Here is a 25,364-nt window from a genome sequence, read left to right on the forward strand (position 1 = left end):
TCCTTTCTTTGTTGTTTCCTTTCTTTTTTTCACACCCCCCGACTTAATTGTTCTGTCTCTTTTATTACATGATCTGTTCCATAAAGTATAATCAAATGATATTAAGTAATTAGCTTGATTATCTTTCCTGTGACAATCAAGTAATTAGATTGTCACAGATAGATAGATAGATAGATAGATAGATAGATAGATAGATAGATAGATAGATAGATAGATAGATAGATAGACAGACAGACAGACAGGCAGGCAGGCAGGCAGGCAGACAGACAGACAGACAGACAGACAGACAGACAGACAGATAGATAGATAGATAGATAGATAGATAGATAGATAGATAGATAGATAGATAGATAGATAGATAAGTTATGCAGAGGTCAAGTCAAGTTCTTCTAACACAGATGATCCAGAACACATTTCTGAATTTGGTCAAATGTTTCCATTTCAATGAAATGCTAAGATGCTGAACCTGAGCTCAGAGAGGTCAAGAGAAGCTTGTTGTTGTTATTTTTATTTTTATTTTATTTAATATGTGGGTATAACTGCTAACCAATCTAATTAAAGCCTTTATTGTGTGCCATAGAGGTGTTTTCATCAGTTCCATCAGCTTTTTATTAGTAAGTTTAACCTTTGGCTGAGATGGCTAAAATCTATCAGTGCAATATACCTCTTTGATCCAAAGGATGTCAAATGTCACATTATTGTTTTTAAGCATCAATGGAAACTATCATTTTTATTTTTATTTGTACATTTAAAGTCCTAGCTTTGGACATCACCAATAAGAAATGTCTATGTCCAGTGATTAAATGGGCCAGCTTTACATCCCTAATTTTGGAAGTAATACTGATGTATATATTGTAATATGAAGAAATACATAATGAAGCAAAGTTAATATGGCCATATAGATGAAAAAAATTGGCTAACATCACAAGGCAAGCTACAACATGTCACTTATCTGTGATCAGGGTGTGTTATGGTGTACACAGTTTGGGTCTGGCAACTAAATCTTCATCACCCATCTGTCAAGATTGTTTTGCTGCATGTGGATTGAGTCGAGGTGCACTGTAGATAAAAAAAAAGATATAATCCCAATAAAGAGGAGAAGAGAAATACTGTCATTTTGGAATGAGGTGTTCACAGATGAAAATTGCTCTCTTTAGTTGACTCTCTAATGTCCTGCAGAGAGCTCCAGGGCAAAGTGTATTTTCACTTGAAGATCAAAAAGGCACATGTTATGATAATTGATGCTTTAAAGACGGTGGTACAGTTAGACAATGAAAGCTGCTGTACATTAAAATAGCAGTTCCTTGCTCAATACATTCTACTACAGGGGGACAAAATAAGGGGTTGTCTTTACAAGTTGTTTTTTTATTTTATTTATTTTTTTTTCTCCGAACATGGTAAACCTAACATTATAATTATGGGCTTTATTTTTAAATACCTTTTAGTATGTTTTATACACCTGTGTACTGAGTCAGTCAACATTTATAAGGACTGTTTTTTTTCTTTCTTTCTTTCTTTTTTAACTATAAAACAGTACAACTTTACTTCGCAATCATCGCAATCACCTGCAGTATGAAAAATGTCCTTTTCCTGAGGGCATACCATGTTTTTTTTTTGTTTTTTTTTTCTGTTTGCTTCGCTTCACCTCACATCTCCTTTAAAACAGACTGATTTATTTTGTGAGATTTTTTGTCTCAGTGCTCAGTTGAAATAAATGTATATGATTTGCAAGTAAAAGGTAGCTTTACCCTTCCATTTTTGTTGTGTGCAGAGCAATTACAGTATGATGTTCGCCATTAGCCACCTGGTAGGACCCCTCAGACTCCGTGTCTCCGTCTTGCTCTCTTTGATCGCAGCCTTACCTGCTGGTTTGAGGGATAGAATTTGCTCCACTGCTGAAATGACAAACACTTGGGAGGTTGACAGGCATGAAATAAAATTAAATGTTACCAGAAAGAAAATGGAAAAGGGGTGGAGTTGAAAAAGAACATGAAGGCTGCAGTGATGCAACGTGGAGACAATGAGCTCAGTCTTCATCACTGGGTTTTATAATATATCACCATCAGTAATTCTTTATACATACTATTCAAAGTTGTAGAAATGTGTTGTTCAGTCCAACTACTTTGGATCATTCATTTGTTATTTGATCCCTGTTTAGTGTGTTGTGTGTTGTGAAGCAATAGAGGAAGAGCTTTATGCAAACATTGATATACAGACAAAATTTTTGTCTCCAGCTGTGACAAAAAGAAGACAATAACAGTTTAAAGTTATCCAAAAAAGATTCTGAACTGATTCTGAACATCATGCTATGATATTTAGGTTTCCAAACAACTTTACCCAAGTTGTGTTAAACTGAGTTGCTGCTTGGACAAGTTAGACTGTAATTCTTGCATATTTCTTGGGGACTTAAAGAGTAGTTGACTTGTCTCTCCTCTTTTTTTTTTTCTTTCTTTTTTCCCCTTTAGAGTTAAAAGGATATATCCAGCTGTTTTGAGGCAGTGGGTTAATTGTTACCTGTCAGGCATGTTTTGTCAGGACCCAGGAGCACAAGTCTCCTTATTTTGCTTGTTTAGTTCACAAAAACTGAAATATCCATGCCTGGCGTGAATGCATTAATGAATAAACTGTTTTCATTTGTAAGAATGAACTCTTCCTTGATTGGCTGCTTCAGTCAGTAATATGAACACTTACAGTAACAGCTAAGAAACTGGACTCCCTGTGCACCCAGCAGGCCTCTTGCTGTTGTAGGACTGTTTCTTGAGACTTTATGAGGTGTCACATTTTGTTTGAAGTTAGTCTTTTACAGCTACTTTATGCTCAGTGAACTAATGAGCTCTTACCACATATCTCAACAAAAAATGAAGAAGGGGTGGAGTTGAGCCAACCTGCAGCATACTGGCCAATCACATTGCCCTCTGTATTTACAGCAGTACTTATGGGCAGCTATCTAGAACTGCAGATCAGATCAGACTGGAACCGCAGAAATGCAACAGCAGGTAAACACTATTTTTCACCATAAATCAAAATATAAATCAGAACTAAAAGATAAATAAATAGGTAGGAGGATTGCTTTTTATTTTTTATTAAAAGGTTATTTTCTTAAATGCTGATAAAAAGGAAAAGAAAGAATATTGAAGAGTTAAGGTAAGGCTTCAGGCACAACTGGATAAAATCACAGGAATCTGATACAGCACGTTCCTGATAATCTTTTAAACAAATAAACTTGCAGATATCTGTATGTCTCCTAGTTGGTTTTTGTGGCTTAGGAGAACTCTTAAGGAGTTTGTGAATAATATTTAATACAGAATGTATATTTGGATATATAAATAATAATTTGTTTGATAATTGCAGATGTCAAGGATGATTTCCCAGGTCTCCCTGTTACAGATGCTTTGCTGCCTATTATTAATGCCAGGTTTGTCCAAGTAAAATTTATGGATCAGCTCATCACCTGTCCTTAATCAAAGAACTACACTGTGCTATTAACTGCATGTAAAACATCTGACCATACCTTTTTTTTATATTTCATGCAGAGTGATTAGAAACAGAAAGTTTTGAGAGCTTGTAACTACTGTGCCAACTGAAGCTGTTGTATAATGCTTTATGGAATAGTCTTGTTGTTTTTTGTTGTTGTCTTGTTTTTTCTTTAATATACCACTTTCCTCCCTCTAGGTTTGCTTGATGCAACATCCCTGGTGAAAGTAAAGAGCTTCGAAGGTATTTAATTACCAAAAGTTATTGGATATGATAAATACCTTAATCAAATGGAAATGGTCTTTGGAAAATTACATGTTAGTGCAGCAATTTCTTGTGTTCCAAATGTACAATTATTAAAGCTACATTTAAAAGTCTTTAACCCGTTAAGGCCCGGCCCATGAAAAAAATGGTAAGAAAAGTCCATTTTTAAAAATATGAGGTCTTTATTTGGCCCTTTAACAAAATGTAACAAAAAAATTAACATTTTTATTTTTATTTTTTTTAATGAAGCAAAATCAGAAACTGTATGTGACAAATATGTCACATCAGGCTCTTATGGGTTAACTAAAGTGATGGAAAAAGTAGTTATTTCATGTCTCAATTTCCTCACAGGTGTCAGACCTGTCTAATATTTCTACATACATTTAGTTAAAATTTTTGTTTCATGTTCTTCCACAGATGATCCAGTCAGCATTGGTTCTGCTCAGGCACATGATTTCTTGACTAATTCCCGGCCTAAGAGGAATATTGACCCAAAATGGTACAGGGGTAACCCTGATTTTCAGTCCTACTACCGCTTCTACAACAGCATTGGGCACATTGAAGGAGTACGTTGAGAATGTTAAATGTCAAATTATGCATATAGTATGGTAATCAGTTTAAATATTTAGTTCCCTCTCCAAATTGTCTTTGTGTTTCTCCATCAGATCTATGAGATCGACAGGCTTAGGATGTTGTATCAGCAGATGCGCCACTTGGAGTTGACCTACGGCCCTGATGCCTCCAGTTACCAAAATGTCATGGGTGTTCTGACTACCACTGCGGCACCCACTACAACAACCCAGCCACCTCCACCTCCCACCACTCTTGCTCCTACACCAGACCCTCTGGAGAATGCTCAGAGGATCTATCTGTGCAACCCCAAAGATCCGCTGTGCAAACCACAGATTGTTTACCTGCCAACAGGAGCTGTGCCTGTATTGTGTGACCCAAGACTCAACCCCAGTTGCAGGCCCCAAACGGAGGGGGAGATAAAAGTGGCTGCCCCACCCCCACCCCCACCAGCTCCAGCCACTCCTGCTCCTGAAAAATCTGACCCACCTGCCCCTCCTGCTGCCACAGCCAAAGGCATGGAGTATGACTGTGATCCATACTGGGATCCCGACTGCCTCATTGACCACCCTCCCCGCCCTGTCCAGGAATCATCGGCACCGGCAGAGCCTGCTGAAGAGAAGGTGGTGAAAGAAGAAGAGACAAAAGTGGAAGAAGAGACCAAAGCTCCAGCTTCAGCCACTCAGAAAACCCCCTATGCTTATTATGACCCTTATGACTTTAAACATGATCTGTATGATCCTTTTCGTTATGTTGTACCAGATCCAGATCCAGAATGAAAAACCAGTGCTCAAAATGTGATAGCCATCTTTAGATGGCATATTAAATAACAAGACAAAACCTAATCAAGACTGTGAGAATATAGTTAAAACTGAGCAAATGAACAAAGTTTTACTGGGTGGGCACATAAACAGCAACAGCTTTCATGCTCATATTCTTCAAAGATGACAAACCACACAATACCTGAATTGTTGTGTATGAATAATCCACTACAGTTTTTTTCTATGGTTAAAAAAAAAAACAATAAACACTATAACCAATGTCTGAGAAAAGTGTGTCAAATGAGTGTCGATTTAATTGTTTTTTTCCCCACATTTTTTTTCAGTTTTCACATTTTTGACAGCTACAGTTAATAGTTACAATAGTGATTAACCATTTTTTGTCCTTATTAAGCAACCTATATGCAACCTTTATTCAGATTGGCTTCAACTAGCAATGCTGAATGACTTTTAAGATTTTGAAAGAAAGAAAGAAAGAAAGAAAGAAAGAAAGAAAGAAAGAAAGAAAGAAAGAAAGAAAGAAAGAAAGAAAGAAAGAAAGAAAGAAAGAAAGAAAGAAAGAAAGAAAGAAAGAAAGAAAGAAAGAAACTACTCTACTTCTTGCTTACGGTTACACATTTTGTTACACATTTTGTCCAAAAGGGGGCAGTAATTCTCCTCTGTAATGATTATGCGGTAACCCGCGAAGAAAAACAGCGGAGCAAACTGCTGTCTCTTCCAGCATCATCAGTCTCCTCCTCCATCATTTTCTTGTAAGAATTAACGTTCAGAAAACTGGATTGACTTGTCACCTCTCTGCTTAAATCTAACTTCTGACTCCAGGTATTTAATTATACCTTCATAACTGTGTTGTTTTCCTTTTTGTTTGGGGGCACCAACAAATAAAGCTCGAGCATTGGTTTGTTACCGTTAGTCTTATTATTCTGACAGAAGGCCCGCCGGGTGCCATGGAGATTAGCATGCTAGCACAGCTAACAGTCTTTGCTGACAGTGTAGCTAGTAATTAGATTATAAACATGTTTGACCAATACTGGACGGTATAGAAGAACCTTAGCACGCTAAAGTATAAACCAAGTCAGCGATTAATTATCAAGACAATGTGAAAAAAGGCACAGCAGCTAGTTTTTTGGCTTATCTGTTGTTGTTGCAGTGAGCGCAGAGGTGTTTAGCCTCCCGGTTACACACCAAATACTCAAATATGACAGGATTATGACATGAGTATAAACAGCTGTAGCTTTCGTGTCTTAGTTATTTACATAGCTAATCATATTTTTATTTTAAATGCTATATTATTTAATTGATAAAGAAATAATTATTTATAAGTTAAATTTAGTCATTTTTAATGAGGGAATCATTATTTCTTATGTGTTAATACACCATCTACACCAGAGTTTGACCTGATAATATGTCATGGGGGCGGGGGGGATAAAGAGAACATTGTTATCATCAGCTGGCTGCTTTTCACATGTTACCAGTGTGACAGGCCCAGGGCTACAGCTTTTTTCAGTAGCAATACTGGGCAAAACAGCAGCAGAACCTCTGCACTGATTTGTAAGATTTACTTCCTTTAAAAGTTTCTCTCTTGCTCTCTCTCTCTCTCTCTCTCTCTCTCTGTCTCTGTCTCTCTCTCTGTTTTTTTTTTTAAGCAGAAAGCATAAAAATAAAGCATAACTAATATTTAATGATCTGCTCTTTAGAAGAAAAGGGTATAAAAAATTATAATGGGGTTGCACAGTGGTGTGGTGGTCACCCCCGTCGCCTCAAAACAATAAAGTTCCTGGGGTGTTTTTGTCCTCTCTCTTTCCAGGTATGTTGACGTTCTCCTTCAGTCCAAAAACATGCATGCTTAGTTAACTAGTGTTTCTAAATTCTCCTTAGAAGTGAATTTTAGCATGGATGGTCTCACTGTACTGGGGCTGTGAAGTACTGGCAACCTGTCCAGGGTATATCAAAAATGCCTACAGTTCAATGTATTGTCTACTACTTGAGCTTCACTTCAGCTTGGATCTGTTGTTTTAAGTCATCATAAAAGATAAAAAAACAACCAATGCCATTAAATTAGAGGTTTGAAGTTATGTTTCTTAATTGATTAGTAAAAATAATCTCCCTCTTGCAGTATGTCCGACAAGAGTGAACTGAAGGCAGAGCTGGAAAGGAAGAAGCAACGGATTGCCCAGATTCGAGAGGAGAAGAAGAGAAAAGAAGAAGAGAAAAAAAAGAAGGATGTAAGTAATAAAACTTCCAGGCTGCATATCAGTTTATGTCAACACTCTGTATTGTTGTCATGCTGAAGATGTGCTCTGAACTCCATAGGGAGACATAAAGCGTGGGCCTGAGGCAGGGTCCTCACTTGGTCATGAAGACTCTGATCTGGAGAGAAAAAGGAGGGAGGCAGAGGCCTTGCTGCAGAGTGTTGGCATCACCCCTGATATCCCCCATGGTAAATGAGTATGCAGCATGCTTCTCTTCTGACTTTCCACCTAATATCCTATAATTTTCTGGTCATTTTCTTTATTAGTTTACAGTGCTTACAAAAGTCTGTCTTAAAGGTCTGACCAAGCTTAGTGTCACTCTCATTGCTCCCACTCACAAAATTTCTGCATATTTTACATGTTTTGTGTGCATGACACCTAAAACCTGCCTGCCATTTATTTTCATTCTCTCTTCTCTCCCCTTTGTCTGTCTTTTTGTGTTTTGTCCTCTTTACTGCATGAAAACTCATTCACTCACTCATTCGGGCATTTTTTTCTGTCCCTCACTTCCTCCCTCACACATTCACTGTCTCATTTGCTGTGCTCCCTCACTCACTTACCCATCGCTCACACACTACCAAACACGCACACTTGTTCACAGCTCAGCCCCTGAGGGTAGTAACAGAAGATACGTGTCTGTTTCACTACCTAGTCCCCGCCCCTATGTCTCCCTCCAACAAATCAGTGGGAAGTGATGCAGGAAGCCAAGACTCTGCGGATGGAAACGCAGGACCAAGGTCTGTGTGTGAATGTGAGAAAAACAAAAAAGGAGACAGAGACTCCTTGTTTCTGGTCATTTTTATGTGGTTTAGTCAAGTACCTGCATGCAAAATGTGTGTCTCATAAACTTTGATGAATTCTGACCTGTCTCTTTGCCTTTTCACCGACGTGCTGATGTTTTCTCAATTAACACACTTCATTATTCTCTCTGTCTTCCTTGATCTTTTGCTTTTTTTTTTTTTCATTTTTAACGTCTTGTTATGTGACTCACCCTTTTGCCTGTCCTCTGTTTTCTTTTATCTGCCTCTTGTGTTCCCTTTTCTTTCTCTCTGGCCTGTCTTTCTCTCACTAACACCATCTGGTGGTTTGGCTGTTTAAGGACATTGCATTGGGATCCTGACCCCTCTACTCTGCAACTCCACTCCGACTCTGAGCTGATGGGGTACTGCTCCTCCTCTTTCCTTTAGCTTTTCTTCCAACGTTTTGTGGTTTCACCTTAGATTTGTCAAGATGTGTTTATACATCAAATATGTCTGTACATTATTATTTACGTCCTTACATGTTCATACATTCAGATCAGTCTCATACTGTATATATGTTCTTTTTCTGCAATTTTATGCATGTGTAGACGTGGATCTGTGAGACTCGGCATGTCCAAACTGACCCAGGTGGACTTTATTCCCAAGGAAATGGTGTCATATTCCAAAGAGACACAAACGCCTACAGAGGCGCAGTCACACACTGATCAAAAAGGTAAACAAACACAGACACACTTTTCCCAAATCTTGTCCCTGATCTAATCAAAATTGATTCGAAGCCATCTTCTGTGTCTTTTAGAAGAAGAAGATGATGAGGAGATAACCGCTCTCCCACTAACAGAGGACAACCAGGAGACTAAAGATGAACAGGGTGAACAGCAGGAAGAAGGTAAGGACATAAAAAAAAATGTTTAAACTTTTAGTTTTTGTATTTTATAATTTATTTTATCAAACTTATCATATAATCTAAAGCAGCACAGTAGGCTGATGTAAAACTATCTTTTGCCACAAATAAGATATTTTCCTGTATTCTTTTAATTTGATGCTTAAATAAATGCCTGTAGACACTCCCAAAGAGCTGACAGAAGAAGAGAAGCTGCAGGTTCTGCACTCCGATGAGTTCTTGTCATTTTTCGAGCACAGCAGCCGAATCGTGGAGAGAGCTCTGTCTGAGCAGGTGGATGTCTGCTTTGATTACAGCGGGAGAGATCTAGAAGATAAAGAGGGGTGAGGCACGCAAAAAAAAAACAACAAAAAAAAAATATACAAACAAAAAAAAACAACAAAAGTATTTGAAAAACAGCAGGGAAATCTTAGTGAAATGTACTTGCAGAAAAAGTCTTATCTTTTTTTTTTCTGTCCTGCCAGCGACTTGCAGGCTGGTGCAAAGTTGGTTCTGAACAGAAAGTTTGGAGATGAGCGCTGGACTAAAAACAGAGTGGTCACCTGTCTCGACTGGTCTCCTCAGGTGGGATGAGTTCTAATGTAAAAACATCACCCACAGTAGGGGTTTAGTCTCTTACTGGAACTGGACTTGAGATTCTGTACTATTACATGTACACTAACCACAAACTTTGAATACTAGTTGACTCTGTGGTTACTTCTTTTCATTATTTAGTAATGACCTCTGTTCCTCTCAGTATCCAGAGCTGCTGGTAGCCTCATACAACAACAACGAGGATGCTCCACACGAGCCCGATGGTGTGGCGCTGGTCTGGAACATGAAGTACAAGAAGGCCACACCTGAGTACATCTTCCATTGCCAGGTAACGAAGAGGAGACTTTTCATGCAGTTTAGGTGCAAACCTGTTGCTTAAAGATAAATTTCGTGAAAACAGTGAGGATTTTTGGTATTGTCTGATTTGCAGTCTGAGGTGATGTCGGCTGGGTTTGCCAAGTTTCACCCCAACCTGGTGGTGGGTGGGACATACTCCGGACAGATAGTTTTATGGGACAACAGAAGCAACAAGCGCACCCCTGTTCAGAGGACTCCCCTGTCTGCAGCTGCACACACAGTAATGCTTAGGGGGTCACACACCATCATATCTACACATTTTTCTTTTCATATTTCATTAGACCAGTCATGACTTGTTTTTATTTTTATGTTTTCTTTCTGTGCTCTGTAGCACCCTGTCTACTGCGTGAATGTGGTAGGAACTCAAAACGCCAACAACCTGATCAGTATTTCCACCGATGGCAAGATGTGTTCTTGGAGCCTTGACATGCTCTCCCAGCCACAGGTATGCTGCACTTGTTTGGAATTACTGTAGAGTTGTTGACATTGGATGTTGTGTTTTGGGGTCTGAGGCTGCTTTTATTTTCCCTGCAGGACAGTCTGGAGCTGGTATTCAAACAGAGCAAGGCAGTGGCTGTGACATCCATGGCATTTCCACTTGGAGACGTGAACAATTTTGTGGTGGGGAGCGAGGACGGCTCTGTCTACACCGCCTGTCGCCACGGCAGGTGAGGGCTTTTTGAATTGTGTCCTTGTGAGCAAAAGATGTCTCTCAAAGTACTGGTTTGTTGAAAATAGTTGTTAAAATCTGAGATTAGCTGACATATTATGGGTGAATGTCAGAGTTAGTTCTTGTGGAATAAAGGGTTGTTTTATGTGCACGTTACAGTAAGGCTGGGATCACTGAGGTGTTTGAAGGCCACCATGGACCTGTGACCGGACTGAGCTGTCACAGTGCCGGAGGACCTGTTGATTTCTCTCACCTCTTTATCTCCTCGTCTTTTGACTGGACTGTCAAACTATGGAGCACAAAGGTGAAACATATACAGGACATCAATACTGAGATATATGGCTACTTGTCATTTGTCTTAACATAGTGTTTGCTTTTATGCTTCAGAGCACCCGTCCATTGTACTCCTTTGAGGACAGCTGTGACTATGTCTGTGATGCCATGTGGTCACCAACACACCCTGCTCTGTTTGCTTGTGTGGACCTATCTGGGCGCCTGGACCTATGGAACCTCAACAATGATACTGAAGTGCGTAAATACACACTTATATTTCCACCCTTAATTACAGGATGAATTGTGGTAACTTTATGAAACAAAATGACTTTGATTGCCATCAAAGTTTAAACAGAAGTGTGCGGCTGTCATATCGTGGGATCACAGGACAGCTGAGGATTCTAGTAAAGCTGATGTGTGTGTTTTAGGTTCCCACTGCTAGTGTGTCTGTGGACGGGTCTCCAGCACTGAATGGTGTGAGATGGTCTTACTCTGGAAAGGAAATTGCCACTGGCGACTCAGAGGGGCATGTTCAGGTCTACGATGTTGGAGAGGTGAGATGTTAGACTATCTTGCCCTTGATGTGCTTTTGATCATTACTGTTGCAGAAGTTTATTTTCATTCAACTTCTTGCTTGACATACTGTTTGAATATATTACTCCTTGTCCTCCTGCAGCAAATCTGCGTGCCCAAGGCAGATGAGTGGACGCGCTTTGTCAGGACTCTGGCTGAGATCAATGAGAACCGAGATGAAGCTGAAGAACTGGCCAATGTCTGATGCTACAACCTCCCACTTACTGCTCCTAAACCCCTCTCCTGTACACGTCACACCTATAGCACATTACATGATACGACCACAGGAGCTGCAGTCTCCTGTCTGGCTTCCAGCTTTTTTTCTCTCCTCCTACAACTTGGCCTGAGGAGATGTGCAGAGCTAGAATGTACTGAAATGACAGCTTTAGACAAACTTTAGATGTTCATTAAAATGTGTCTGAGCTTTAGAGTACATTTGTAGTAACAGTAAATGTCATGTACTAGTTGTAGTACAGAAATCAGAGTAAGATGATGGAAGGATGTCTTTAGAGGGATACATGAAAGTGATGAGATGACGCTGTCCAGTCTGAAACCTCTAGCTTTGACATCCTCGGGGCTCCAGAAACTGCTCTTCTCCTGAGGCCCAAACCAGCTCAGCCCTTTTTTAAATATGCAAACCTTTGTACTCGCACCTTTTTATTACCATTTGAGTGTTTTTATGTTGTAATATTTTCTAGAATTTGTAACAGAGAGCTTTCCCTCTCTGTTACAAATTCTTGTAACAGAGGGAAAGCTGACCATCATATCTTCTACATCCTCAGCTTATATGTATAGATGCACTCTGGCCTGTTCAGAAGTGTCATTTTAACCACTACAATATTTAATATTTATTACAGTGGTTGCACTTATTTAAATACTTTGTGTATCATTTTTAAAAAAATACTTCTTTGTACTGAAAACTTAAATAGTACAATCCTGAAGTCAGCACTACAAGCTTTGACAGGTGCAATTCATTAGTTTATTTGGCTTGAATTTGACTTAATGTTTAAAAAGTGTTTTGCTTTCTGTAACAAAAGTTAATGTTTCATACTCTGTACCTTTGTAATGAGGAGCAGAAACAGTTTGTGACTTGTTCTTCTTAAGAGGATTTTACTATATTAATCTTTTAATGGGGGACCACTGAGGTTAGAAACTTCTCACCACAGAAATAAACTGATTTCACTTCTCTCCATTTATCCATCCAATGATGCTGTCTCACCAAGCTTTTCACTTCAAGTAAAAAAAAAAAAAAGAGAACAGATAACCGCATCAACTATATTTGATGTTCCATTAACAATATCAGCTTTTATCGGACTAATTGGACTGTATATGTTACGGATACAGGGAATGGTTGCATTTTTCTGTTGGAATAAAAACTCAAACATATTGGTAAAATTAAAACCATATGGATGATTTATTTAATTAAAATACAATGACTTAATCGATACATTTAATTTATTAATATCTAATCCTCTGCTCATGATTCTTGTTTTTTTTTTTCAAGAAAACACTTATTTGAAAAGTTCTGTACATCAGTAAGAGTGATTCTCAGAGACCAGGACCAAAGGCCCCACGATGCCATAACATTACAGTTACTATGTAACGTTGCAGGCCGAATGTTACGAAGCTTTGTCTTGTAACATTTCCTCAGTAGTTATACAATATGTACAGTATGTAGCCTCCTGTGTGATGACTTGCAGAGTAAAGCCCCACACACTGTGCAGATCAATCTATTATTTCCTATGCCCACTGTCCCATAAGAGAAGTCCTACTCGTACTGAGTATCAGACAGAAAACAGAATGAATCATCTACTCATGAGAGACAGAGAGGAGTGTCCAAGGTTCAGTTTTACACAAATGCTCAAGAGAAGAACACAAAGGATGGAGTTCCCAGGAGCACACAGCCACTGAAGACAAACCAGAGCGCCTTTCCTGTGGCTGTGTGCTTGGTGGTCTAACAGCTGCAGCCAGCATCCACCTTTACAGCTGGCAAGTCATCACCTTCACCCTGCAGAACACTTCGGCTCCTGCTGTTTGTTCCTAAATGAATGGCCCCTTATGTGAGGTGTCAACCATGTGCTTTTTTTTTTTCTTCTTTTTTTTTTTAAGTGTCTATCTAAGTGTCTGGCCCCTGGTATAGGAGGAGAAGGATGGTGAGGTGATATAAGAAACGTAGACTTCTATGGCGTCTGAACTGGTGAGGCAGTGCCTGCCTCTGGATGATGTATGGAAACCACACCAGATGATTTGAACTTGGGAAGGTGAAGGCCGAATTTGTTCTCCACTCCGGCAAAAGTAGCTGCAGCCAGGCGGTAGCCTCCGACGTGGTCCGTGTTGATGGGAGGAAGCTCCGAGATGCGAGACTTGGGCGTTGGATCAGATCCTGCTGGGCGACTGCAAATTAGAAAGCAGGAGTTGTCACTAAATCCACAAAAATACCAGCATTTAAACCGTAGACTGGAACTCTATTTTATAGATGGTGCTGGGATCCTTGAAGATGAAGTGCTCATATTTTTTCAAATTTACAGAATCCTCAATCCTGACAGAGCATCCTCAGGGGTGTTTCCCAAAACCCTCTTCAAGTATATTTTTCATCTTAGTTTCAGTAAAGAATACAGAAATAGCTGAACAGCTCTTTTTTGTTTTAAATAATAAAATCTTTTTACTTACTGTCCTCCAAAGTCAACGTAGAACCACCGTTGCAAGAGCTCATAAGTCACCAAAGTTACACCAAACTGAGGGGAGGATCTGCACATACGAGCTGGAATAAAAGAGAAACACAGCTCATTGTGGTTTAAATGTGCTTACAGACTGACAACAAACACTGTAATGTAACTGACAAATAAATACCTCCAGCTCCTTTCCACAAAGCCCTGAAGCCTTCCTCTCTCATTATCTTCCTGAAGCAGTCGATGACTCCCGAATAAGTGGTCTGACCAGCCCTTGCTGCAACTTGCAAACGTGTCTTGATGACGTCAGCCGGTGTAACAAGAGAGGCCGCTGGCACACCTGGAAACAGTTAAGACACCCTCCCTCTCTTTAATAAAATGCCTATTAAATTAGTCATTATATTATTATTATTATTAAACCTTTATTTAACCAGGAGGTCCCATTGAGATTCAAAATCTCTTTTTCAAGAGAGACCTGGCCAAGGTAGCAACCAAATCACAAAGTAAATGCAGAATACATATTATAATAATTTACATTTTCATAGTAAGACAACAAGTACATAGTCATAAAAACATCTAAAAAAAAAAAAAAAAACAAGCTCATATCTCCATCACCACATTCTTTATGGAAGCTTTAAATTCATTTATGGACATAAGTGTTTCTAGTTTAAGATCTTTCTGTAGATTATTACATCCTCAAGGTGCTGAATAGGAGAATGCAGTTTTTCCCAAGACTTAGGGGAAAACAGTGACTTAGTGCCGACTGCATCTGGTGTTGTGGGTCATCATTCGAAGTTACCTGCAATCGCTCCAGCAGTGAGAAGCTGCAAAGGTCCCAGTCTGCCATCTTCGTCAGCCATTTGAGACTTGATATGAGCATACACTGGGAAATAGATTGCTGAGAAGGGGATGTCTCTTAGGAAACAAGCTTTGGCACCCTGAACAGACACATTAAAACAAACAGTTGAATAAGACTGACATAGAGGTGCTAAGGGAAAGTGTATTTATCAGTAACAAAGAGAGAGAGTGCCACTTAGTCTTTTACAGCAAGAAACTGTTAGCACTCCTGCTTCAACTACTCCAACCTTAATCAACAGTTGCAGGTGTGTTTTGAGGGTTATTACCTTGTAGAGACCAAAGAAGCCCAGGTCACGAACCACACTGAGAGCACTGACCCGAGGCCCCGTGGTGATCTCACCTGCTACCTGCAGGCGGATCTTCACAATCTCCAGAGGGTTGGTAAAGATCACTTGAGAGGCTCCAGCCTGAATAAATAAGTGATTTCATATAAATATATAATATCGATTTGCTCCTGTATGTAGCTAACCTAACTAAAGAATACAAACTCTGAGTGATCGTATCTACATGAACTTGTCTGGAGTTAATTGTATTCACAGACAGGACTTAACAAGTGTGGAACCTGGTACTTACACATCCACCAGCCATAATTTCAGCAAATAAAGGAATCGTGCCATCTTTCTCTGTGAATTTATCTCTTACAAAGTCATTCATCTGTAGGACACAAATACATGTAGGCAAAAGATTAATGGTAATGTAGAGTCATCTTAAAAAAAAACAAAACAAAAAAAACACACACACACACAATCTACACCATCTTTAGTTTTTAAGACCCAAATGAACATTTTCATTAAATTATTGAACAGTTACACTTTTCACACTCCTGTTCCAGACATAAATATACTTAATATATTACATAACTACATGTTCACATGAACCTGGAATTAACAGATATGGGGCTTTTTATACAGTCTATGAGATCGTCTCAGCTGCTTTTTTTTTAACATGATCTTATCAAGTAAATGCTGTTGACTTTAAAATTATTGTTATCCTGCAAAAGAGAGGTCCTGTACATTCTGAGCTGGTATACCTCAGCGTGGATGCTCTGGTAGCACAGCCAAGCATGTGAAAAATTAGACCCACAACAAAGCCAGCTGCCTACACGAGTGTGTGGTTAAAGGAACAAGTACATTACTGGCGTTAGTTTCCCAGTATTTTCCCATACAAGGATTCTCTGGTCAAAACTTAGTGAATATCAAGTGTAAGGAGAAGTACTTACTGTGAGTTTTATAGCCTTCTCAGGTGCCACACCAATGAGCTGAGGAACCAGACCTGCAGGGCATCACAGCAGATTGAGTGACTTTTATTTGAAATACTGGACAAACAGGAGCATGAGAGGAGAATTTAAAAAGAAATAAGATTGTCAATAAAAACAAGAGCATTAACAGAGGAAAATTAATTAATGGCATTTGAAGGATGTCAGACAGCCTCAATTAAGTGAAGTGGGTACAAAAAAAAATTATCCATTTAAAAAGAACATTTTAAAAGCCTGAAGGTTTTGTTTTGATGTGAAATGTGTGATAAAACTTTCTGTGCTGAATGAATTTCAAGATCATGAAATAAACTATGTTGCTTACCTCTGTAGAAGCCAAAGAAGCCTTCGTAGCGAAGGACCTTCTTTGCACAATCAAAGCTGTTTTTGTACATCAACTCTCCAACAAAGGATCCTGTAGACCTCTGGTTCTGCATTCGAGTCTTCACCAAGTCGATAGGATACACTGCCGTTGCTCCGGTGGCTATCAAACACATATCGTCAGTCTGAGTAAAATCCATCAAACGCTATGTCAGAGGCAGGTTTAACTTGTGTCACAGATAACTAACCTCCAGCAATGGAGCCCAGAGTGAATCTGTAGGCCGATTCTGCAACCTGGAGCCACACAGGCCTGGAAACATCCCCGTGGGACTGTTGGAAAACAAGGGATGTGACAAAAGTCCTGCATTTACGTGGGAACACAGAACGTCAGCTAAGGATACTTTTGCTCACACTGCCAGCTACAAGCATCCCACCTGTTTCTGAGTTTCAGCCAGGTGGTAGGGCAGACATCCCTCCTCTAACGGAGCTATCCTTTCAATGTCAGCAAGGTTCAGACGTCTGAAAAACAGTTAATTATTCATCTACATCATCATAACATTTGAGAGGTATTTAAAGATAATAACATGGCAGATGCTCTCTGGCTGAGATTTACCCAGAGGGAGAATGCAGGCCCGATAGCTGATACAAGATGTCAATTTCCATGGGAGTGATCTGACCAAACTTGTTGGCAGCATGAACAAACTCCTCTGCAGAAAGAAACAGAGACAAAAGATGGAGGGGAAAAATTCGACAAAAAGACAGATGTTTACAACAAAGAGAAAGCTATAATGTGTGCACCTTTGGTCACGAGTGTGTCCTTCCGTGTTCCAGCCAGCGTGCTGTAGATCTTGCGGATCAGCTCCATGTTGTTCAGGAGGGAGTTGAAGGCATTGAAATAAGAGAAGCTGACCATGTGAGAAGTGCTGCCACCGGCAGCCTGGTAGGGGAGAAAAATCATTCATGTTCAGGTGCCACTGTGAATAAAAAATTGTTTTGTTCCATTTCTAACTTAGGTCAAGATCTATATATTTAAATGTTGACCAATAGGGACTTGAATAAATTCAAAATGAATCATCTGCATAATTACTTTTTATGTTTTGTTTTTTATGTTTATTATGACCAGATCGTAAGGGGGGCGTGACAATGTATGACCATGCAAACAAAAAATGGGGAGCATTTGTGGCTGCCTTGGACAAAAGCACATGTTCACTTAATTTTTTCTGATCTGTATGCTTCTTTCTACTTGATCCCTGCTATTGTGGATATGTACCGATGCATGCAGTACTCATATCAACACAATAGGAAGCCGCTATTTGCTATTTTCGTTATGACGAAATCACAGCCTGATTTCTGAATCATGCGCTGCCTTCTAAAGGCTCCAGACAGCGGTTGCCTTTATCTCTTAATGAACATGTGCAAACAGGAGAGCATCTCTCTAGCAGAAAGTGTCCTTCTGAGATGTAGAAAAACCTAGATAAAATTCTCTTAGAACCCTTGAATGTTCACATGTGAAAAGTGAGTGAACATTTTATAGTCTCAGCATGGCTTGAAAGATTAGCAAAATAAGGAATTCTCAAGGTCCAAGCTGAAAATAACCACTAATGTCTTTTGAAGCTGACCCTAGATGGTAAGCGGATGAGGATTTGCCTCAGCTGAGTGTGTACAATCAATATTCTGCATCGTGCTCAGAAACACTCACTGAGACAAGGTTCTCCTCCACAAAGGGTGTGAGCATGTGGTGCCTGATTGTAGCCATAATGTCACTGAAGTCCATTGCAGAGATGGCACCATTTTTCCCTTTGTCCTTCTGAGCAAACGCCTGACGTGCATGCTCCAACTGCAGCTCCTAAAAAATATGGCAGCACAAGGCTGAGTGTAAAATTTTTTTAAATAAAGCAGTGTGTAATGTAGAAACAAAGTAAAACAAAGAGAAACAGAGAGAGAGAGAGAGAAAATCTGGGTAATCAGTGTCTATGTGGCTGGATGTACCTGAAGGAACTGGGTGAACTCAAGGTAGCTAAGTTGTTTCTTGCGGTCGTGCCCAAAGTGCAGATGGATGAACTCACAGTCCCAGTTGAAGGGAATGTGGTGATGCACTGTGGTCTGGCTGAAGATGTCTCGGACATTCTCTGCAGCAGAAATACACACATTACATAAAAAAAAAAAAAAAATTGTTTTCTGAACAAATTAAAAAACAACCACATTATAAAAATAAAGGTAAAAGTTAATAGGTATGTATAATAGACAAGTAAGAGAAGAAGGGGAAAAACATGAAACAGTGCACAAGATTATGTATATCCATCCATGTGCAGTGACTAAGCCCAATGAGTAATCTGGTTAACAATTTCATGACAGGAAATTTCCCCACTGCAGGAAAACATGTGAACTGCTGATGATGACGTGGAACTAACAAAGTGAGGAGAGACTCTGTTTTCTTCAACAACTTCAGATTGCTAAAATGAATTCGCCAGTCCTTCTGTACTTATATATATAATATACAAATAAAAAACAAAGCATTTAGAATGATTTGTAAACTTAACCAAAATCTCTAGAAGAAACTAAACAAACACACACACTCACAAATAGTCCATACCATAGGAAATGGTGCCAGTTCCAGTCTTGTCAAACAACTGAAAGGCTACTATGAAGAGGGCATCTGGTGCACACAGCACTGACTCAAATGCAAGAAACTCCTGGAATGAGATCAGCCTGCAATAATGTGCAGATGGGACAAAAAGCTTTCAAATGTTTAGCACTTAATTGGAGACATGAATGAATTTAAGCAAAGGTTACATCATACACTATTAGGGTAGCACAATATCAGGAAAGCATATGATATGCAATAACACAGTTAAGAGTTGTGATGTCGATATGATCCGTGATATATAATTAATAATAAGCTGCTGCTTTGATGTTTTCTCACATGGAGCTCCACTAGCAAAACTCTCATGCACACGTGTCAACTGAACTTTAAAGCTTGTGCTATAATAACACTAGTAGCGTATTTTAGCTAATGCTAGATTTTTTGTAACTCTTCTCTTCTTCGTAATGAAAACACTATGGTCAGCAACATAAACAGATAATGTACTATGGTGTCCTTCAGCCTAAAGACTAGAGATAAAATAGAAAATTGACAGCCATTTGCAAAAGTTTGAAGATGTTTTTTTTTTTACCAACTTATGATAAATTATAAGGAGATTTGTTTTATATTCCAGTGTGGACTGAAGCAGTTTCTGTCAGATAAAGCAGATGGACCGATGACTAATGTGAAAAACAGAATAACTTTGATAACGCCAAATAAGATGCCCTTGTCAGTAACAGTGGACCACTAATGTCATCAGTCCAGATATCCACAGCACTGTCCTTGCTGGCAGATATGAGGTAATTAGGACTCGCAATACACAAAACGTCTGCTGTATTCGTCTACAGCTCCTTGTGGTTGTACTGCAGGTGGCAGCGGAGATTAAACTTGTGTCCCCTGATGTTAGACAGTAAGAGACCATTTGATTCACCACTGATGAGCACAGAGCATGAATGCTCAGCAGCGTCTGCAACAAAGGAGGTAAATTTTCGATATATTGTGCAGCTTTACACACTATTTATTACCAAACACAAATGAGACAATTTGTGAGTACATGGAGGCAAATTTCACCATTATTCACCATCTGTATAAACAGACTGCAAACACACATTTTCAGATGTGTGTGTGTGTTTTTTTAATGAACTGAAGGGCCAGAAAGCAGGACTCATTCTATGATATAAAGGAATAAAATAAACTTTTATTTTAATAGATGTAAACACTAAGTCATATTAATGGCATGCATGTGCAGTTTGTGTGTATATGACAGTAGAGGAGCCGACAACCACAGTAAGTGCTATCTTATCTAAATGTAGCTTTAATGACAAGTAGTGAGATGGCTCCATGAATTGTTTGAATGCTGATGATAAGCAGTGAACTGATTGCGTTAGTACATACCCGTCCTTTGTGGTGTCGGCTACAGCAGCGATAAGTTGGACTGTTTTGGGGTTGTGATGAATTTGTGTGTGTAGTCCCAGAAACCTCTGGACAAAGTCTCCTGGGGTCATAAACCTCTCTTCATCTTTGTCCACAATACTGGCATACTGGGGGGGGGGGGGGGGTGGTGACAGCATCAGCATGGATAATCTTACATGGGACTAATTTGTCCTAACTCAACTGAAAGCAACCTAATCGAATAGATTACAATTACTTCTTTGATGCTAACAAATGACCAACAATAACAAAAAAATCAAGGGGTGGAATCAAGCCCACATATGAAACACCAAATTATTTCTGTGAGTAAGTTGCACACGTTTCTTATCCTCAAAGAGCCCTAACCAGTGATTTGTGGTTAGTGTTCAGAAGCATAACTGTGCAGTATGCACAGTGCAAAATCTTTGTTTCGACTTAAAATCACAAGAATGAGTATTACAAACAGTTTTTATGTTTGCAATCAGGACTGTCATCTTTTAGTTTGTGACTTTGTTGTGAACGTAAACTCTTATCAAAAGTGTTACGGCTAAGATAAAATCTAATTATTAGGGTAATGGTTCATAAAGCCATCCATCTGTTAGTACTCACAGCCCTTAACTGTGCTGGTTTTTCATGCTGCATCTCAGCAACTGAAGTAACTGATTCAGCAGGTGCAGCATGCCATTTTAGATTTATTCTTGTACAGGTATCTGCAAACAAAAATACACTTTTTTTTTTGGCTTCAGCTTGTCAGCTATCTGACCTACGCAACTTAAAACCACTGGCCCACATGACTATCACACAGAGGGTCACTCATCATTCAGATGACAGAGCAAAGTGTAGGTAAACACAGTCTACTGTCACTGCAGACGTTCAGTACATCTTATGATCAAACAGAGTGCTGCAACTATACATCTTCTGGTATGCAACAAGTCTAACTCGAAATCTCTGGTGCTTAAAGGAGACTAAAGAGAAAACCAGAGCTTAAAAAACAATGTAAAATTTGACATGCCAAGCAGACTGAGAAACAAGCATATTCCATCTTTCTTTAAATATTAGCCACGGATTGAAACAAACTGCTTCTAATTATTGTTGATTCTCCACGTGTAGGCCACAGTTATGTTTTCACCTCTAAAACAAAAAAAGAAAAACAGGGCAAAGCTTACTGAAGGATGAACTCACTAAATTTTCCCAGCATGTAAAAACAAACCCAGAGATTAGTAATTTTCTTTAAAAAAAAAGAATATATATATATATATATATATATATATATATATATATATATATATATATATATATAAAGAGAGAGAGATTTTTAACCAATAATACATCTGATCAGTGTGTTCAACTGGACACTGACCAAAGCATTAACTAATGCTGACTGTGTGAACAGAAACCTGTATAAAGTTTTACCTTGTGGAAAATTGCCTTTAGCTCATTTGGGTCCCCACGTTTGGTAGATTGCACCTAAAATAAAATAAAATAAAATAAAATAAAAAATAAATAACACAATGAACAAACACGTAGACATCTTTTCACAATGACAGTATAGCCTTTAACTACTTGAATGATTAAACAATCTGGTGACTCATTCAAGTTTTACAGGCGGTGCACGGGGTAAAGATGAAGTAAAATGACACAGGTTAGAGGTGATGTCTCCTTGAAACAGCCATTGTAATAAAGAGAAAAGTCACTGCGTCAGGAATGAACACGATCAAAGCTAACCGTGAACAAGCCAGGCAACTAGCTTAAAAGTCAACCAGCCAACAAGCAAAACACATACAAACGACCAAACTAGTGTTTTAAGGTAGCCAGCTAGCAAGCACAAACTACTCATATGAAGAGGACACAAACCGTTGCCATCATATGTTAAGCGTTACATCAGCAAAAAGCGAGAGGGTGAGAGCAGATAAAAAAGGCGACCGCAACGAAAAACTGTCACTTAAGATAGCCGCGGTGATTTTTTTTAATCACCGCCGTATAAAAAGCCTAATCGCTGTTTTTTTTTAGCATTATCTCGCTAACTTCGAGGTTGTAGATGTCTTATCAAGGCCAGCCACCGTCGAGCGGCAGCTAGCCCAGTGATGCTACAGCGTCGGAGTATGTCGCATCAGAGACACCCGACCCGGACAGGACCAGAAAGCCTGGCTTCAGTAACTCCCACACAAGAAAATAAACAGAATACATGCACACACGGTAATGTATAGGTTTGAAAATCGCTAAGAGAGCGATGCCCAAGTCACCTTGACCGCCATGCTGGTTTTGACGTCACGCGCAGTGAACGAGCAGAGCTGAACCCACGCGCCGGTCTGGAAAAGAAACCAAACAGAACACTCAACCAACAGAACACAAATTTTAGTTTTCGGTTCAATGAACAGCATTTAATATTCAGAGTCAATGGCGATAAACACGTAAGCTACCTTTCTCACACGCTAAAGCTGATGTAAACCTGGCTGCGCAACGCGGAATTCTTACAACACCTCGGACTATTGTCATTCCGGTTAGTCTTACTAGTTGTTACTAGTTGGAGCATTGTAGGATGCCAAAACCAAGAAATTATACAGCATCTTTATGTGACAGCAACAGACTAAAAAAACTCATGTAAACTATCATGGAAATGGCATGGAAAACTTTACATATGTGAGGACAGTAATTATACTGAAGAATATAAACAGCACTATATGTTGCCATGGCCTGTTTTTTTCCCCTCAGGGACTTTGTTTACTTCAGCGAGACCACGCTAAACCCATTTTTCCTGTTTTACAACTGCATGGTTTAGGATCTTGGTGAGAAACTGACCTGACTTAACTTTGACTAAAAACATGTCATGCTTTATAAAACCAAAACTACAACAAAGTTGGTTCCAAAATGTTCAGGAGCTGATATTAAAGTCGCCGGTATAAAGGTGGAGGTGATGCAGCACAGTTGTAAATATGGCCCAGTCCAGACTTTTTAAAACTATGGTGCTGGCAACAAATTATGATTTAATAAAACTTCCGAGTCCCAACATTTTTTTGTAGAATTATTATTTCATTTCAGTTGTAAGGTTTACATAAGTTGAATAGCATCCCAAATATTTTTGTAAATGAATTTGTAATATATTACAACTACAACATCTGCTGATGTACTACTATGCTACAACTATATCTATTGTCTATTATTACTCTGATTAATAGCTGCTTGCTAATAGCACAGCAGCACACTTAATATAAATCACTTATCATCAGATAAAAATATATGGGTTTCTCCAATGCCAAGTCAAAATATTTTCTTTGAAAATACTTGCATGGACTCTTCTTTTTCATTAAGAAAAAAATTACTTCTCAGTTCTCATTCGCTCAGTCCTAGTATCCAATAAATACATTATTATTATTATTATTTATTCTATTTATTTATTTTACTTTTAGGATTTAAAAAAAAATCTTCTTTAGCACTTTGTTGATATAGTAGGTTAGAGTTTATCTTGCTGACCTCAGTGAAGTGTCTATAAAGGGTATCAATAGTATTTGTTTTGACTGATAAGGCTGTGGCCTTCAACTGTTTACTGCCTGGCCATTAATTTATTGCATATGTTACGTAGCTTTGCTTAAAAATGGTGGTAAATGTCATCTCCCACAAGAGGAAATTTCCTATTAAGGTGTTAAGTGTAGAGTTTAGGAAATAATTAAACTATTACACAGTAATATTGGCTATAGTAAATTGTGGGGAAAAAAGCTTAAGCTTGAAACATTTTCTAGGCTTCGGAGCATATCTCATATTTATATAGCTTGTTTAGTGGAGGCATGAGTGATTAATTACTGACTTATTACCAAAACAGTTTCACACTTACATGCATTTTTAAAGAAGAAGAAAAAAAAAATCAATAAATGCATAGAGATAGTGGCTACCAGGGGTCTCTGTGTAAAGCATCTGGAATTTTGGGTTCAGTCCTTTCTACTCAGGTTTGTTTTGGCTGATCTATGTATATTCCCTGAAAGTAGATTTAATTTAACACTTCTCTGTAATGTTTGCTAAATGGCACAATTAAGGTGTCAACACAGTCATTATAGACTGTAAATAAAATTTAACAATTTACTTGTAAATATTATTTAACTGGCATTTTTCTTCTTAATACAGATGATTTCTTTCTTTAAATTATGTCCCGAACTGTATTTCATTAAGTAAAATGATTTAGGAATAAAACCATTTGGATTATTTTGATGTTCTTTACATAAAAGAACAAAGAGAAACAAAATAATATTAACCATAATTTAAAAAGATGTGCAAAAATCATAATAGTTGTAATAAAATCGCTTAAAATAAATAAATTAAAATGAATAAGAGCAAGCAACTGTCTAGAAAAGCTAAAAAATACTGGGCAGGTTTCATGCAAAGGCACGCGAGAAAAGGAATGTTTTTAACCTGGATTTAAAATTTTCTACAGTTGGTGAAAGTTTAATCTCTACTCGCAGTTTGTGCCACTTTTTTCCAGCATAACAGCGAAATGCTGCCTCTTCATGTTTAGTCTGCACTCTGGTCTGGATGAGTCCTTGGATCTAAGAGCTCGGCTAGGTTTATATTCTCTGAACATATCACAGATGTATTCTGGGCTTAAACAGATCTGGGATTTGTAAACCATCAATAAGGTTTTAAAATCTAATCTATGGCTGACTGGAAGCCACATTACACCAGTTTTAAAATCGCTGCATTGGCTTCCGTTTGTTAAGGACTGATTTTAAAGTTCTTTTAGTGGTTTATAAATGTCTTAATGGTCTCTGACCTTCTTATTTATTCGACCTTCTTCTAAATTATGAACCTGAGGGCTTGTTTTATTTTTAATATGCAGGAATTGCTTTTTTTTAATCATGTAAAGCACTTTGTGTTGC

At 38.6% G+C, this 25,364-nt stretch overlaps 3 protein-coding genes across 8 annotated transcripts; 2 read left to right on the forward strand and 1 right to left on the reverse strand.

Annotated features, from left to right (window-relative positions):
- Window positions 1-2,983: 2,983 nt before the first annotated feature.
- Window positions 2,984-5,229, forward strand: LOC121643946 (lysine-rich arabinogalactan protein 19-like). Its single transcript, XM_041991580.1, has 5 exons — window positions 2,984-2,996; window positions 3,352-3,415; window positions 3,673-3,717; window positions 4,156-4,304; window positions 4,404-5,229. Exons 1-5 carry the CDS (start codon window positions 2,985-2,987, stop codon window positions 5,085-5,087), a joined length of 954 nt encoding a protein of 317 aa, XP_041847514.1. The 5' UTR covers window position 2,984; the 3' UTR covers window positions 5,088-5,229.
- A 564-nt stretch (window positions 5,230-5,793) lies between these two features.
- LOC121643943 (dynein, cytoplasmic 1, intermediate chain 2a-like) lies at window positions 5,794-12,595 on the forward strand. 5 transcript variants are annotated; one of them, XM_041991571.1, is made up of 17 exons: window positions 5,794-5,909; window positions 7,204-7,312; window positions 7,401-7,527; window positions 7,941-8,076; window positions 8,439-8,501; window positions 8,688-8,812; window positions 8,897-8,986; window positions 9,162-9,324; window positions 9,466-9,565; window positions 9,738-9,863; window positions 9,966-10,112; window positions 10,224-10,337; window positions 10,427-10,560; window positions 10,722-10,866; window positions 10,950-11,090; window positions 11,264-11,389; window positions 11,512-12,595. In XM_041991571.1, exons 2-17 carry the CDS (start codon window positions 7,205-7,207, stop codon window positions 11,611-11,613), a joined length of 1,947 nt encoding a protein of 648 aa, XP_041847505.1. In that variant the 5' UTR covers window positions 5,794-5,909; window position 7,204; the 3' UTR covers window positions 11,614-12,595. The 5 variants fall into 5 exon arrangements, with proteins under 5 accessions (XP_041847505.1, XP_041847506.1, XP_041847507.1 ...); XM_041991572.1 differs by having other exon boundaries at window positions 8,900-8,986; XM_041991573.1 differs by having other exon boundaries at window positions 7,992-8,076.
- Window positions 12,596-13,515: 920 nt separating this feature from the next.
- On the reverse strand, window positions 13,516-22,982 carry LOC121643942 (calcium-binding mitochondrial carrier protein Aralar1-like). 2 transcript variants are annotated; one of them, XM_041991569.1, is made up of 19 exons: window positions 22,920-22,982; window positions 22,743-22,808; window positions 21,913-21,966; window positions 20,485-20,630; window positions 19,102-19,217; window positions 18,498-18,637; window positions 18,208-18,354; window positions 17,307-17,445; window positions 17,122-17,215; window positions 16,943-17,027; window positions 16,757-16,838; window positions 16,513-16,671; window positions 16,155-16,207; window positions 15,509-15,589; window positions 15,202-15,342; window positions 14,877-15,015; window positions 14,259-14,417; window positions 14,079-14,169; window positions 13,516-13,802 (listed from the first exon to the last, which is right to left on the reverse strand). In XM_041991569.1, exons 2-19 carry the CDS (start codon window positions 22,752-22,754, stop codon window positions 13,589-13,591), a joined length of 2,052 nt encoding a protein of 683 aa, XP_041847503.1. In that variant the 5' UTR covers window positions 22,755-22,808; window positions 22,920-22,982; the 3' UTR covers window positions 13,516-13,588. The 2 variants fall into 2 exon arrangements, with proteins under 2 accessions (XP_041847503.1, XP_041847504.1); XM_041991570.1 differs by lacking the exons at window positions 22,743-22,808; window positions 22,920-22,982 and adding an exon at window positions 22,354-22,676.
- Window positions 22,983-25,364: the final 2,382 nt, after the last annotated feature.

Source organism: Melanotaenia boesemani, chromosome 8 (genome assembly GCF_017639745.1).
Source record: "Melanotaenia boesemani isolate fMelBoe1 chromosome 8, fMelBoe1.pri, whole genome shotgun sequence".
NCBI lineage: Eukaryota > Metazoa > Chordata > Actinopteri > Atheriniformes > Melanotaeniidae > Melanotaenia > Melanotaenia boesemani.

What these genes read in the sequence shown, in the direction of transcription:
- LOC121643946 (XM_041991580.1), top strand. An exon ending in CTGCCTATTATTAATGCCAG is followed by an intron (nt 3,416 to 3,672) that starts GTTTGTCCAAGT and finishes TCCTCCCTCTAG; the next exon opens with GTTTGCTTGATGCAACATCC. An exon ending in GCATTGGGCACATTGAAGGA is followed by an intron (nt 4,305 to 4,403) that starts GTACGTTGAGAA and finishes TTTCTCCATCAG; the next exon opens with ATCTATGAGATCGACAGGCT.
- LOC121643943 (XM_041991571.1), top strand. Translation starts at nt 7,205, where the DNA reads ATGTCCGACAAGAGTGAACTGAAGGCAGAGCTGGAAAGGAAGAAGCAA. An exon ending in ACATGCTCTCCCAGCCACAG is followed by an intron (nt 10,338 to 10,426) that starts GTATGCTGCACT and finishes TTTTCCCTGCAG; the next exon opens with GACAGTCTGGAGCTGGTATT. An exon ending in AGGTCTACGATGTTGGAGAG is followed by an intron (nt 11,390 to 11,511) that starts GTGAGATGTTAG and finishes GTCCTCCTGCAG; the next exon opens with CAAATCTGCGTGCCCAAGGC.
- LOC121643942 (XM_041991569.1), bottom strand. An exon ending in AAATTATGGCTGGTGGATGT is followed by an intron (nt 15,343 to 15,508) that starts GTAAGTACCAGG and finishes TTATTTATTCAG; the next exon opens with GCTGGAGCCTCTCAAGTGAT. An exon ending in CACTGCTGGAGCGATTGCAG is followed by an intron (nt 14,418 to 14,876) that starts GTAACTTCGAAT and finishes AACTGTTTCCAG; the next exon opens with GTGTGCCAGCGGCCTCTCTT.